At 38.7% G+C, this 16,408-nt stretch overlaps 1 protein-coding gene across 1 annotated transcript; it reads left to right on the forward strand.

The window, feature by feature from the left end:
- Positions 1–846: 846 nt before the first annotated feature.
- Positions 847–7,858, forward strand: LOC308137511 (uncharacterized protein; the record flags this gene model as incomplete). Its single annotated transcript, XM_080506263.1, has 12 exons — positions 847–1,079; positions 1,186–1,483; positions 1,594–2,388; positions 2,497–2,724; positions 2,818–2,941; positions 3,218–4,129; positions 4,571–4,628; positions 4,793–5,081; positions 5,227–6,036; positions 6,325–6,552; positions 6,698–6,824; positions 6,939–7,858. The coding sequence occupies 12 exons, from the start codon at positions 847–849 to the stop codon at positions 7,856–7,858; spliced, it is 5,022 nt and encodes a 1,673-aa protein (XP_080362389.1).
- Between the last annotated feature and the right edge of the window lie 8,550 nt (positions 7,859–16,408).

Here is a 16,408-nt window from a genome sequence, read left to right on the forward strand (position 1 = left end):
TAATAGGTGCACTCCGCTCAGCACAGATTTCCTATGGTTAAGAATTTCCTTCTAATTGTTAAAGTAAATCATCACAGTCAATTAAATAATGCCTTGCCAAAACTTGAGTGCATTAAATAGTTTTATGGTAAAGTATGTACGGTAATTCTATCTCTTTAAAACATATAATAATGGTAGGTTTTGAATATATTTATTTAATCTTTATTTTAGTTGTGATGAGCAGGTTTATCTTTTCATACTGGACAAGACCACAGTGTCTCCACGTAAACTAAATCAAATTGTTCTCAGTGGAGCTAGCAGATACATATCAAAATGTACAAGCTGAATGTGGTTGTGTATTGTTAAAATCTATTGAATATATGCATTTTCTTTGTGTCACAGCCAAAAGGTACCTTGCAAAACCATAATTTTTCAATGGGTTAATATTGATACTTTTTTAGTGAGTTTTGGTAAAAAACATTTTTTTTTTTATTAATTTAGTTATTTAGGCTGGCAGTAAGACATCATAAAGCAATATGTTTTAATTTACATTTGCAAAATGCCAATAATGGGAGACTTGGTGTACATGAGAGTTTGTCCAAGTATTTTTATATTCTCTTTCTTTCCAGCCTTCAGTAATTGTTTTGTTCAACAATATTTGTATCACAAAATGAAATAAAGTTCAAATATGTTTTATTGGGCACATCTCTGTGTTTGCTCCCCATTGAATGTCCACAGGGGTGGAGCATCACCACTGTGCCTGGTTTATTTCCTATACTGGTCAAAAATGTATAAAAACCAGGCCTGATTACGCCTTTCTTTAAGCCACGCGTGATGTCATTCAGTTGTTTTGTGCTTTCAGACAGCATGACACACACACATAGGTGGCCACAGCAGGGCTGGGCTCTTTTACAGATGGTTCTGGTAGCGACATTGTCTCCAGCTGAAGAGCGAGTGTGCAGACACAGAGGGGATCCTGAGAATCCTCAGCTGTCTAAGGATGGGGACATTATGTTGGGGGGAATTTTCTCTTTTCACAGCAGCTGGAAAGACCAAAAAGATACCTACGTGCACCAACCACTGCCACTGCAGTGCACCAGGTAAATTAAATCAAACACTCATCACTAAATATTATGCACATTACTTTTATTACTGTTTCAAAGATGGATACATTGCAATGTGATGTTTGTGGCTGTCTTCATGCAGTTTGAATTTCAGAGACTTCCAGTTTGCCCAGGCTATGTTGTTTGCCATTGAGGAAATTAATAACAGCACAGACCTACTACCTGGCATCTCTCTAGGATATATATTGTATGACAGTTGTGGCTCCATTGCCAGAAGTGTAAAAGTTGCACTAGCCTTGGCGAATGGCAATGATGTTGTGTCTGCACTCTCCAAAGACACCTGTACAAGACCTGCTCAAGTACAAGTTATAATGGGAGAAACCTCATCCTCTCCCTGCATGGCAATAGCTACTGTGATAGGACCGTTGTATATACCAATGGTGGGTAATGGTGCTAAAACTGGAAATAGAGTTGTAATAAAAGCTGTAAATTTGCCTTTCATACTAAAAACTCGATGCCTGAATTCATCCGGTTTTGTTTACTTTCTTAGATCAGCCACTTTGCCACGTGTGCTTGTCTCAGTGACAAAACGAAGTACCCATCCTTCCTCAGAACGATACCCAGCGACTACTACCAGAGCAGAGCCCTGGCTCATTTGGTCAAGCACTTTGGATGGACTTGGGTTGGAGCGATTCGAACCAATGATGATTATGGCAATAATGGCATGGCCACTTTCACTGAAACTGCACATCAGCTGGGAATCTGTCTGGAATATTCTGTGGCCTTCTTTAGAACAGATCCAGCTGACAAAATACGAAATATAATTGAAGTCATTAGATCTTCCACCTCTAAGGTGATTGTTGCTTTCCTTTCCCACATGGATATGGATGTGCTAATACATCAGTTGTCTCACCACAACCTGACTGGATATCAGTGGGTTGGTAGTGAGGGCTGGATCTTTGACTCTCAAACTGCAGCCCTCGACAAGTACCACATTCTGGATGGGGCCATAGGCCTTTCTATCCCCAAAGCACATGTCACCGGCCTGAAAGAGTTTATGGTGGATCTGAGGCAGCTGAATACATCTGGTAATGACATTTTTACAGAGTTCTGGGAGACACTGTTCAACTGCAGGTTTAAGCAGTCAAAGTCATCAGCAGGAGCTGACCGAGAGTGTACTGGACAGGAAGATCTGACTGGAGTTCAAAACAGCTTCACTGATATGTCTCTGATGCCTATTTTCAACAATGTCTATAAAGGAGTGTATGCTGTGGCTCATGCACTTCATAATACACTCAACTGTAATAAAACATGTAACAACATGGTGAGACTAGATCCATTCATGGTGAGATTTGTTAATAACTGTCAATAATTCAGCACGACATGTCACTTAAATTATGGGATTTAGAAAGATTAATCTCAATGAACCTGAAAATAGAACATGTGTTTTTAGATTTTGCAGCATGTAAAAAATATTAACTTCAAAACAAAGGAAAGGGATGAGGTCCACTTTAATAATGATGGAGACCCACCAGCAAGATATGAAATTATAAACTGGCAACCAAGAGAAAATGAGGCTGTGGATTTCATAACAGTCGGCCTTCATGATGCATCACTGCCTCCTGATAAACAGCTGGATCTGCAAAGTGAATCTATAATTTGGGCAAAGAACTCACTGCAGGTAGCACGTCACAGCATGTCACAGCATCTTTGACTGCCAACCTGTGACATATATTAACCATTTGTTTTTGTAATACTACTACTGTCCAAGCAGGTGCCTGTGTCCATTTGCAGTGAAAAGTGTCCTCCAGGAACACGTAAAGTTCTCCAGAAAGGAAAACCTGTCTGCTGTTACGACTGTGTGCAGTGTGCAGACGGGGAATTCAGCAACATCACAGGTTTATGAAGTTAAATTGAATCTACTTCAGTGTGCACATGTTAGTCAATATTCTTTTAGTGAAAGAAATACATAAATTTTTCAATAGCTATACACTACAGCAAGAATCAAAAAACATCAACCCTGATAGACAATGATGGATATGAACCCATGGTTGATACTTTTTTTATATTTTAGTGTAAAAAAACAACAAAAACTGAACAAAACATTTTCAAAAAAACAATGTCTGTCTCTGTTTTTTCCTTGTTTTTCTCACTGTTTCAATTCAATTTTACAGATTCTTTCACCTGTGTGAGATGTCACCCTGAATTCTGGTCAAACGAGAGAAGAGATGCCTGCATAAAGAAGGAGGCTGTGTTTTTATCGTATGAAGAGATTATGGGCACCCTGCTTACTGCAGCCTCTTTATTTGGAACATGCATGACTGCTATTGTGACTTATATTTTCTTCAGATACAGGAAAACTCCCATTGTCAAGGCCAATAATTCTGAGCTGAGCTTCCTGCTGCTCTTCTCTTTGACTCTGTGTTTCTTATGTTCACTGACCTTCATGGGCCGGCCCTCTGAGTGGTCCTGCATGCTGAGACACACAGCATTTGGCATCACCTTTGTCCTCTGTATCTCCTGTGTGCTGGGGAAGACTATGGTGGTGCTAATGGCCTTCAGGTCCACGCTTCCAGGCAGTAATGTCATGAAATGGTTTGGAACTACTCAGCAGAGACTCAGTGTCCTCGGTTTCACTCTCATACAAGTGATCATATGTATCCTCTGGTTAACAATTTCTCCTCCTTTCCCATTTAAGAATTTTAAGGAATTCAAGGACAAAATAATCTTGGAGTGTGCTCTGGGCTCAGCTGTAGGTTTCTGGGCTGTTCTTGGGTACATTGGACTTTTGGCCATTTTGTGCTTTATCTTTGCTTTCCTGGCTCGCAACTTGCCTGATCATTTTAATGAAGCCAAATTTATCACCTTTAGCATGTTGATATTCTGTGCAGTGTGGATCACCTTCATCCCTGCTTATGTCAGCTCTCCTGGGAAGTTCAGTGTTGCTGTAGAAATATTTGCAATTCTGGCTTCCAGTTTTGGACTCCTAATTTGTATTTTCATTCCAAAATGTTATGTAATATTATTGAAACCTGAGAAGAACACAAAAAAGAATATGATGGGGAAGGGTACACCAAAATCCCAATAAAAGTTGGAGATAGGAGCAAAATAGTTTTTACAAACTGTTAACCAACTCACAACACAACTTATGGGGCACACCTGCAATGAAGTATGTAATTCCCATGGCTAGTCCATAAGAGTTTTGAAGTGCATACTGTGAAGAATCATCAATTCAATAAAACATGTTACAAAAATATTTGGTTCAACTTGTTTGTTTCAATCTCATGAGAGTAAATTGAAACTGTGAACTCACCCCCTTCTGTTGTTGGATATGTATAAAGCCCAGTGATGAGATGTGGGGCTGATTGGCTCAGCTGCGAGAGCCATGCCACTACTGGAGCTGATCCTCTCGGTTCTGCTCATAGGGAAAGGACATTTTGTATGTCAGTTGCAAGGCTCAGCACAACCACCTGAACTAACCCAGGATGGGGATTTTTTTATCGGAGGCATTTTTTCATTCCGCACAGGGCAAGATTATGTAACTAATACATTTCAGACAATTCCAGAAATCAGAAAATGCAAAAAGTGTGTATTCATAGGATATTATAACTTTTTTTTTATTTCTTGTAACAATTATTTAAATGTTTGTGCATTCAGCTTTTTCTTATATGAATGTTTGTGTTTTTTAACTGTATTTTATAATGCTATACTGTTTCACTTTCATTCATTAATCTGTTGTCATTTTTCAGCTTCAATTTCAGAGAATTTAAGTTTGCACAGGTAATGATCTTTGCTATAAATGAGATCAACAGGAACCCTGACATGCTGCCTAATTTTAAACTTGGATACAAGATTTATGGTAGCTGTGGAACAATGGACATACTGAGAGCTGCTCTTGCTCTGGCAAGTGGACTGAAACGAGAAATCCGGGATGACAACTGCACTAAAACTGAGAATGTGCAAGCCATACTGGGGCATTCGGGTTCAAGGCCAACCATTGCTTTTGCACAAGTAGTTGGAAGGTTTGAAATCCCTGTGGTAAGCAAAGTAAAAAAAAAGTGTCCACTTCAGGACTCAATTTGCAAAGTCTGATATAACAAGTGGCTTTAAATGACACTCAGACATGAATGCATGCGTCTGCTCTTTCACTCTGTGTCATATCTGTGCATTTATTTTATTGCAGATCAGCCACTTTGCCACTTGTGCCTGTCTGAGCAATAGAAAAAAGTACCCCAGTTTTTTCAGAACTATCCCCAGTGACTATTACCAAAGCAGGGCCCTGGCAAAGCTGGTCAAGCACTTTGGTTGGACCTGGGTCGGTGCAATAGCCGTGGATAATGAATACGGATTAAATGGCATTGCAGCATTCATACAAGCTGCACAAGAATATGGAGTATGTATTGAATATTCTGAAGCATTTTCATCATCCGATCCACCAGAACGTCTCCTGAAAATAACAGAAACCGTAAAGCAGTCCACTTCCAAAGTGATTATGGCTTTTATGTCACATAGAGAGATTAAGCTGCTCTCTACAGCACTGTACAAACAGAACATCACAGGACTGCAATGGATTGGAAGCGATGCGTGGATCACAGATCACTCTCTGGCTGACAGTGAAGGATTCAGCATCTTACAGGGCTCACTCGGCTTCACTGTCTCCAAAGCAAATATCTCGGGGCTGGGGGAGTATCTGAACCAGCTCCAACCCACACAGTTTCCCGACAGTCAGTTTGTCAGAGATTTCTGGGAAGACGTGTTTGACTGCTCCCTTGGTGAAAGTGTTACAACACGACAGCCCTGCAGTGGCTTTGAGAGTTTGCAAAATGTCAAATCACAATTCACAGATGTGTCTGAGTTAAGGTTTAGCAATAATGTCTATAAGTCAGTTTATGCAGTGGCTCGTGCTCTGGACAAACTGATTAAATGTGATGATGGAGGAGGACCGCTCTCTAATGTGAGCTGCGCAGACCCGAAACAGATTCAACCATGGCAGGTGAGAAACATGTGAGGGAAGCCCCATGATGAATGATAGGATTTCCACAGAAACATATTCCCATGGTGCACTCATATTCAGTATTGCTGTCTTTTTGGTTTGCTCCACGCATGTATTGATAACACTGAAACTTTTATTTAATAATATGTCACATGACATTTCCTTTTGGCAAAAAATTCCATGTCCATACATGTTCAAATAATTCTGACATCAGACTGTATTATCAGAATCAGTGCCATGTGTTTGTAAGTGAATCAGTTATTTATATTCTCTTTACTTCTTTTCAAGGTCTTGCAATACCTCAAGACTGTACATTTTACCACTGAGGAAGGGGAGCAAGTTTATTTCAACAGTGAAGGAGACTCTCCAGCCAGATACGAGCTTGTTAATTTACAAATCGCCAACAAAGGAAGTCTGGCAGGAGAAACAGTTGGCATTTATGATGCTTCTCTTCCAGACAGTCATCAGTTTATCATGAACAACATCCCTGTTGTTTGGGGTAATGGGTTGACTGAGGTAAAAAAGTAATGTGCACCACTTTACTAAAGTCATTTAGAAAATTTTGATATTGTGCTTTGATACATTTATTTATTTTTATATTTTAGCATTTCTTTTAATGTGCAAGAAATTATACTCGCGACAGGTGTTTTCATGTTTGCAGGAGGTGCCTCTGTCAGTTTGCAGTGAGAAATGTCTCCCAGGAACTCATAAGGTCCTCCAGAAAGGCAAGCCAGCCTGCTGTCATGATTGCATACCCTGTCCTGCAGGAGAGATCAGCAATATAACAAGTAAATATAATGTATTCTAGTATTTAAAACATTTAAAAAAAAGCAAATTTCGATCTTCAATTTTGATCTCTGACTTTTTCCCTCACTGGTTCCTTCCCTTGTTTTTCATTACAGATTTGATACAGTGTATGAAATGTCCATCAGAATATTGGTCCAACAAACAAAGGAACACTTGCATTCCCAAACAAATAGAATTCCTCATGTATAATGAAATTCTAGGGACATTGTTAGCACTATTTTCATTGCTTGGGGTTTTTCTGACGATGATCACAACCATAGTATTTTATTGCCACAAAGAAACTCCTTTAGTAAGAGCTAACAACTCTGAGCTGAGCTTCCTGCTCCTCTTCTCTTTGACTCTGTGTTTCCTGTGTTCTCTGACCTTCATCGGCCGACCCTCTGAGTGGTCCTGCATGCTGAGACACACAGCGTTTGGCATCACTTTTGTCCTCTGTATCTCCTGCGTTCTCGGGAAATCGATAGTAGTCTTATTGGCCTTCAGGTCCACACTTCCAGGCAATAATGTGATGAAATGGTTTGGGCCTGCACAGCAGCGACTCAGCGTCCTCAGTTTCACTCTCATACAAGTTTTGATTTGCATTCTTTGGCTAACAATTAATCCACCTTTTCCTTACATGAATATGTGGCTGTTTAATGATCGGATACTGTTAGAGTGTGATCTGGGTTCAGCTTTAGGATTTTGGGCTGTTCTTGGATATATAGGATTTCTGGCATTATTGTGCTTTGTGCTTGCTTTTTTGGCCCGGAAACTACCAGGTAACTTTAACGAAGCTAAATTCATCACTTTTAGTATGCTGATCTTCTGTGCAGTGTGGATCACATTTATCCCAGCCTATGTCAGCTCCCCAGGAAAGTTCACAGTTGCTGTTGAAATATTTGCTATGTTGGCTTCCAGTTATGGACTGCTATTCTGTATATTTTTGCCTAAATGTTACATTATCTTGTTGAAGCCAGAACAGAATACTAAGAGACACGTAATGGGAAAGACTTCTCATAGAGATATTCATTTTTAAATCCTTCATGTTCCAATTTTCACATGCTGCCATATTGTGATTAAAATGTCATTTTGTGGTCATATGTATATGTATTTCATAGCAATTGATACAATTGAAGTAAATAAAACCTTCATGATATATATTATTGTTGCCAATATGTATTTATTCCACATAACTCAAACACATCACAATGAGAACATCAATATAGAGAACATGAAAGAGAGTATTGTACAAAATACAGTGAAGCTAATAGAAAGGATACGTTTCCATTCCAATATTTATTAGAGCAAATCAGAAGCATTATATTTTATTCTAGATAGTAAACAATGTCACTGCTACATTCTAATTATTGTTATGACTACAAACTCTGTTAGGGTTAGAGCTTATTTGGGCCTTTCCATCATTTATTTCATTAACCATGTAAAAATGAGGGCAGATGGAGAATTCTACCAGACATATGTAAAATAAAACAAAAGGAAGTCATCTACAAGAATAAATAAGCCATTTTACAAAAACCTCGTGGAGTCATTTGGTCAACCCACTTGCCAAATTTTGTCCATGCACAAAAATAATACAATTACAAGCTCAGGTTTCACAGGTCATCACTACATTAAGACATTTATTTTCAATGCGAAGCCTAAAAAAAAATTATGTCAAGTATGAACATATTATTTTGGTCTATGCAAATACTTTTTTAAGGCCACATTTTGGTGAAGTGATTTGTGCTCCCACCTCTCAGCGAGAAAATCTTGGTTCAAGGGCCAAGGCATTTCTGTGTGCAGTTTGAATGTTCAATGGATGGATGGATGGATGGATGGAAGATCCTTGAAAAATGGGTTTGCGTTTCAGCTCATGGCATGGCAGCCACATCTATTTGAGTTTGAGCGTCAGACTGGGTGAATGTGACTAATATTGTAAACCAATAATGTAAAATAAATGTTTATAAAGAAGACGGAAAAATAAGAGTTACTTTTATGATATTAGTGATGTAATACAGCATTTGGTATGAAAAATAAAGCTTACAACTTTTGACACAAAGAAAAACAATAGCCTGAAGCTGTTATTCCTACAAACATTTCCGTGACGCGCCATAAAAAACAAAAAATGAAAAACAAAAAAACATCACAAGAAATACAAAACAACCCTGGAGGAAAAACCGAGATAGACAAATAGGACCCCATCTGCCGCATCCATGACTCCACTCCAGTGTGGCAGGTGCAGCAGGGCTACAAACAGCGGACACAAGAGAATAAACATTGCAACAGATTGCTTCATCCTGTGACACAACAACAGGAAGAACAGGTGGCTTATTGCTTCAAGCAAACTAAATAGGATCTGTATTAATTAAAACCTGTGTCACAACATGTGACTGTTGCATGTTATTTACAATTAAGATTTTGTTTTGATCTTTACCCCCTTTCAACTTAAATTCTTTTTTTTTTTTTTTTACTTTTAACAATTATTGGGAAATGAAATGATGTGCCTTGTTAATTGAAATAAAATGTGCATGTAACATAATTTTAAAGTTGTTTCTTAATGTCAGTGTCCTGTACATCAACATTTAAACATTGGATATGAGCTCTGATATAAAAATGCCAATATTATATATATTGGAATGTCAAAAAATGGTTTATCCATATTGAAGAATATACATTTCACAGTATTGTCTTGTACTTTCAAAATCACATTTAAATTGCATCTCATGTAGATGTCACATATGAATTTAGCATTTTTCAGCCACTTTGCCACCTACTGTATACATGTTCGAACAGCAAGGCGTTTGCAGCTTTCTTCCCAACTATTCCCAGTGATGCCCATCAGAGTGGAGCCCTGGCAAAAATAGTCAAGCACTTATGCGGGACTTTGTTAGGGGAAAATATAAGTTAAAAAAAATTAACAAAATATAAGCACCATACTTTTATTTTTGCCCCCATTTTTCAGGAATCGAACTCAAAGATCTCAGACTTTTTTACGGACAAAAAAGCCTATTTGGTATGGACCCGCAAATACACCTGGTTCAGAGCTACCATGAGCATGCCAAACCTGTAGAACCTGTAGAAACCTGGAAACATGGCCTTCGGCTGGCCACAACAAAATGCCACGCTCTGCAGTTTTACTGTATCAGAGGGTTTCAGAATTTAAGGCTACTTTTTCATGTACTCAGGTTTTTAAATGATTATTATTTCTCTGTGTTTGGGCCTTGCATTTATACATAAACGCAGCTACAAGTCACCACAAATGATAATTTGTGAAAACTCTGGCCACAGTGGAGATCTGGAATAAATCTCTGTCTCTGTTTGCATCTAAAGGGGGTTAGGCGGATATTAATGTCACAATTAGTGACGTGTTGTTTCTAGGATTCTGACTATCATGGCGTCATGCTTCTCGTTACACTGCCTCCTACAGGTTTGGCATGCTCATACTAGCTCTGAACCAGGTGTATATGCAGTCCATGTCAATTAAGATTTTTTTTAAACAAAGAGGGGGAAATATCAATATTTGTAAAAACCCGGGTACGCGTAAACGTGGCCCAAGTCAGTTTCAGACAACCATTTTCCTCACGCAGGGCAACATATCCTTCACATTCAGTTGATCAGGTTGTTGATTGTGGCCTGTGGAATGTTTGTCCACTCCTCGTCAATGGCTGTCCGAAGTTGCGGAATACTGGCTTGAACTGGAACATGCTGCTGTATTCTCCAATCCAGAGCATCCCAAATGATGCTCAATTGATGACATGTGTGCATGTGCAGTGGGTATGCTGGCCATGCAAGAACTGGGATGTTTTCAGTCTACAGGAATTGTGTCAAGAGCCTTGCAGTATGGGTCCATGCATTATCATACTGCAACATGAGGTGATGTACATTAATGAATGGACAACAATGGGCCTCAGCATCTCGTCACCGTTTCTCAACAAAATGCACCTTTGTTTGTTGTCCATACCCTTCCTTCACCTTAACCTTCACACCACGATGGGCCACTCCATTCACAATGATGACATCAGCAAACTGCTCACCCATACGCCGCCATACATGCTGTCTGCCTTCTGCTCTGTATAGTGGATCCATTAATGAACCTCTCCAAAGTGCCAGGCGCCATCAAATCTCAGCATTTTCCCAGTCAAGTCAGTTTAGAGTCAAAATTTTAGACAATGAACTGCAGGCAGGTCGTGACCCTCATGAGAATGACAAGCATGCAGACGAGTTTCCCCTGGAATTTTTTTTGACAGTTTGCAGAAATTCTTTGGTTATGCAAACTGATTGTTGCAGCTGCTGGCTGGGCTCAGGAAATCTGATGGCCTTTCCATGCTCTCCGCAATGCGCATTTGCAGACTGTGCACGGGCCGCAGGTGTGCACACGATTGCATCCGTACCCCACTCTGGCTTCACTTTCATGTGTGTTCCATAACGTAACATAACGATCCCGAAAATATCTCCACTTCCGCTGCCTGGCATTTTCATTTCAGGATGTCTCAACCATCTGGCTATGTTTATTTGCTTTTAAATAGTGATTGTTCAGACAGGGAGATGGAGGATCTCCTCACACAAGCACCCAGTAGGCTCTGACGCATGTTCCAGTCGGTGCACACAGGTCACACAGTCACAGAATTTGGGCTGCGCACTGTCGACCGCAGAGGGGTCGGTGCGCACCACAGTGCACAGAGGTGGATGACGATTTTGACATAAGGCGTACACTGAGCACACACGGAGAGCATGGAAAGGCCTTTAGAGGTGAAAATGATGGACCCAGTGTTTACATGCGATTTGTGAATGAGGCCGATTAGATGTATTGCCAAATTCTCTGAAACACCTTTGGAGACATTTGTGGTGACTCATAGCTGCGTTTATGTGTAACTGCAAGGCCCAAATGCAAACAAATATCACTGTTTTTGTAAATACCTGGGTACGCATAAATGTGGCCTTAGAAAAATGTGTGAAAAACTATTCACACATCTCTCTATTTTGAAAGAATTATGCAATTAATTAACGTTTATGAACCAAGAAACAGTATTAGCTCATTAAAAATGGGAGCATAAACAAAAGTATTGCATTTATACTTATGTTCATAAAAAATGAAAAGCAAAACAAAAAAGTTTGTTTTAAATAAAGGCTCTAATTCAACCATAATTTTATGATTGATTCCAGTTTTGTCTAATTTTTGGCTTTTTTTAATATTACATACACCAACTTTTGTAAGATTAGGTGATGAATACAATTGTGTGAAAGTCTCAGTCTGTTACAGACCAAGCATGATAATGACAGTGATATATACATTGAAGGGAATTATATTTGCTAATGTTTACAAAACAAAATCCCAAACAGCAATAACTTGGAGAAACTATTTGGAATTTGTCTTCTTATGACTATTGATGTTTGCATAGTTGTATCATTGTGGCCTTGGTGTGACACATTAGATGACATATCTTGAACATGTGTGCAATTCCAATGACTGAGTTTAGAGTTAACAAGATCAACAGGAGTTTTAGTGAAATAGGAAAAGAAAAAAAAAAACTCTCTTTGAAACTTGTGTAAAAATGAAAGTTATCTTTTAATAAAGGCACTAAACAAATAAAGGCACTAAACAAATAAAGTAAAAAATAAAATAAAAAAAAACAGTCAGAAAAATGTCTCAGAATATTTGTGTTGGATAAACAAGTCCCATGTGTATTGCCATCAGAGCTATCATTCATGCCTCACATCTTTGAGGTCTGGGAGCAGGAAAAAGGAAAGATTTGCATGGATTACTGAGAGTGGCCAGCTCAGATTCCTCCTACATTTGGGTATCAGAGAGGAAGCTATAAAACACATCCTTCCATGAAATGCACATTCCAAACGTAGAGTTGCGAGATGACAACAGTCACATTTTTCTTCTTCGCACTTTTGACTTGGATGGTGTCGTCTGGCAGATGGCTCAGCCTGAACCAGTGTGGTGACCTCAGTCAGCGTGAGCAAGATGAAGAAACGATAAAGGCCTTAACTGCATCATGTGTAAACACCATCACTCATGGCAATGACATAGCAGAAGTAACCATTTCAAGCCAGAGGTGAGTAAACTGCTGAGTAGTTGGTCACCTGTCCATTTACTTGTGAATTGTGCTGTGTCCTGCCCATTAACACTTGTTTTTTTGTCAGGACTGGAATACCCCAGTGTGGTTTCCCACAGATCCATCAGCAGACAGCATGTAATTTAATGATTTTCTCATCAGGGAGTCAACCTGAATAATCTGAGTCTAAATACCATATTGAGGGAGCCCTCAAAAGACAATTAAATGATCTCTTGAGGAGCTGCATTTGAGTCATTTACAATCTGGCGCCAATTAATTGTAATTATAGAAAAGTAATGGTCTCACGTCTGTCTTATTATGCCCTTAATATGCATTTAATTACACTGTGACATTTGTAAGTGTCTCTTAAATATTTTTCAGAGTTGACTGGGTAATTTGAATAAATCCTAATATGTGAAAAGTGCAATCTAACATGATGTCCCCAATTGTCTGTTGCATGTTCAGATCTTGTGATGTCAGCCTCGTCTTGGAGAACATTATTACCCAGAGGTGCTCAAAGGGCTTTACTGCTTTTACTGGTGTATATTTAACCCACATGCCCTTCATTGGGCATGTTTACAAGTTGCAAAAGTTTAAAGACGATGTGAATGCAAAGAAGAAAAGCAGGCATGTCTGTCAGAGCCAAACGACTCAATTTGTACTACAATTCCTGTTAAACGCCAGCTGCTATCTACCTACAGCAGAGGTGGGTATCAGATTAATTTTGTCAGAAATAAAATTTATGAAAATCCATGTAAAATGAGATAATGTTAATGCAATGAAAATTCCACATGCCAAACCCTGATAAAATGTTTCAATAATATTAGTTTTTATTAACTTTCCTTTATACAGATTAAAGTGGATACTCGAAGCAAAAACCTCAATTACAAGAAGAAATGCCACTCTGTTCTCCTGAGAGCTGTCCTTCTACAGATCTACAATTGGAAAACAATGGCTCATATCTGTAGCTGGGGCCTGGAATTCAAATCCCCAGTTGGTTTTGTGTACAAACAGTTTACACCTGTAATACTAGAATGCTTTATGTCAACCCATCAAGTGATCCCAGTTCACTCTGAAGTATTGCCAAGTGCCTACATTGGGATCTGCTCCAATGAGGTTTGTGCACCTACATTCTGTGACATTGACACCCACATTGTAAGCAAAATGAAATTGACAGTCAAATGTGCAAGACTGAAATGTTTCTGACGCACAAAGCATGTCTCGCGTTGCAAGTGGCTGTACATGACAGGCAGATATTATAGGATTTACAACTCGGTATATTCCTGCAGGTGGATAATCTATACAATTAGGAAATGAAAAAAGAAATTTCACAATGAAATATTGGTCATAGACAGTTATTTCAGCTACACACATTTGCATCTGCAAATGGAAGAAGTACTAATCTTGTGTATCATTCTGCAGATTTCCTCTATGTGCTATTCAACCCACTGTCCAGAAGAAGCATTGCTAACTTTACCAGGTAATCCAATAACACGTGTTCATCACTCCAAGAAGAGTCTACTGGATTATGACGATTTCTTAATTTCCTACAGACTGCCTCAGTGTTTCCTCAAGGAGGGTGGACTGTGTGAGAGGTGAAAAGTTATGCAGATTGAAAGTTGAAGTAATATTTTTACCGACCATATTACTACTTGCAATCTGCAGTTCAAGAATGAAGCAACCATCCAACAGAGTCAGCCATACTCATGGTAAAAACTCCACAATCATGATGCTGTTTGGACTGACACTGCCCTGTTTCTTAACGACAACATCGACATCAACTGAGCCCTGTGTCAAAATGGTGTCTCTGCATTGTCCTCTCGGGAGAACTGTCCACATTTTTATTGTCTGCAAAGCAGTTCATAAGGTCATAAGAGGTTTCTGTCCCATAAAGAAGGAATTTATAGTTCTACCTTTTAGTGTGGTCCTACTCTGGTTGACTTTTAGCATTTCTCTACCAAATAAAAGCATGAAACACTGTGTTAAAGCCATACTTTATATAAGTGCTCAGCTACTCACAGCATTGTACTCTCTGTGACCGTTCCCAGTTTGATGCAAATTATCATGACTAAAGTTAAATATCTTGAGTGTTGTCTTCTATGTAGCACTGGTTGCCTCCCTTAAATTCAAGAATGCTAATGAAATATGTGCTGGTTGTGAGGTTCAACAGGGAGATTTGAGGGTGTTTTGAAGGTGATGTATCTTTAAAGCTGTCATATGATAAATAAAAGCCATTAAAAAAATGGAAATTCAAATTTTGAAATGTTCAGTTTCATCTTTTGATTATTTGATTAGGTTATTTTAATTCTGATTATTTAGATTTATGTGAATATACATCACATAAACACACACACACACACACACACACACACACACACACACACACACACACACACACACATATATATATATATATATATATATATATATATATATATATATATATATATATATATATATATATATATATATATATATATATATTACACCTTGACTTCTTCAATAATTTCATTTTAAAAGTCTTTAAGGAGACACATTACAAACAGTACATGAGCTGTACAAAAATATATGTGTGTAAACATACAATAACATATTTGTATTAATACAGTGTATATGCATTGATCAATATAAAAAGGAAATGTAAGTATTGGATCACAACAGTAGTATCCTCCCAAAATACATATGAGTGGCCTCTAGGAAATAGTGTCGGGGAAGTACTCCTTAGGCCAGACGCTGCCATCTAAGTTACAGAAGCTTGTTTGGTTACAAGCAGTTGGGAAAGAGGAGGTCGAGCAAGCGGTGAACAAAGCCATCAAAGCAAAATCCCAAAATTCAAACAGAGAACAGTCAGGAGCACAAGGACTGCAAAAATTACAGGAATACAATCACAATTGAAACAGACAAACCGGCAGACAGGGTACACAATACAAGTCCAGTATATGCTGCTGCCAGGAGGTGCAGACAATCACACACTCAGGAAAAAGAAATAAGGGCAGAGAGCTGCAATCAGACACATGGAGGGGAATTCAAGGAGCCTGAAACAAAAGACAGTCAGTATCACAAAATAGCACTGAACGGGAACATTGACAAACTGGTCCATTAGAAGATTGATTTAGGGACTCCGAGAAAGATAGAAAAATACATTAAGCTAAACTGAGGGGCTGCCTTGAGAACATGTCCACCTTGCTGGTACCAGATTGGACCTCCTTTATCCCTTGGGGCAACCTCCATTTTGTTTTGGTACAGATTTGCCATGATTACTTAAATATTTGAGTATTAGAAAAAAATGCAAAATGGGAGATTATCCATCACATTGCAAGACCTCGATGGGATACAGCACAGAACATATCGTATAATGCAGTATGCTGTATCCAGAACAGACACAATAATAAACAGCACAAACATTTCAGAAGCTGACAATCACATTCCGTGTTAGCATAAACTCCTCCGAGTTTACTGTGCATTTGGGAATAAATGCCAATATTCCATATCAATGTATGAAAATTTACACTGAGTGGAAAATTCCA

This window comes from Blennius ocellaris (genome assembly GCF_963422515.1).
Source record: "Blennius ocellaris genome assembly, chromosome: 2".
Classification (NCBI taxonomy): domain Eukaryota; kingdom Metazoa; phylum Chordata; class Actinopteri; order Blenniiformes; family Blenniidae; genus Blennius; species Blennius ocellaris.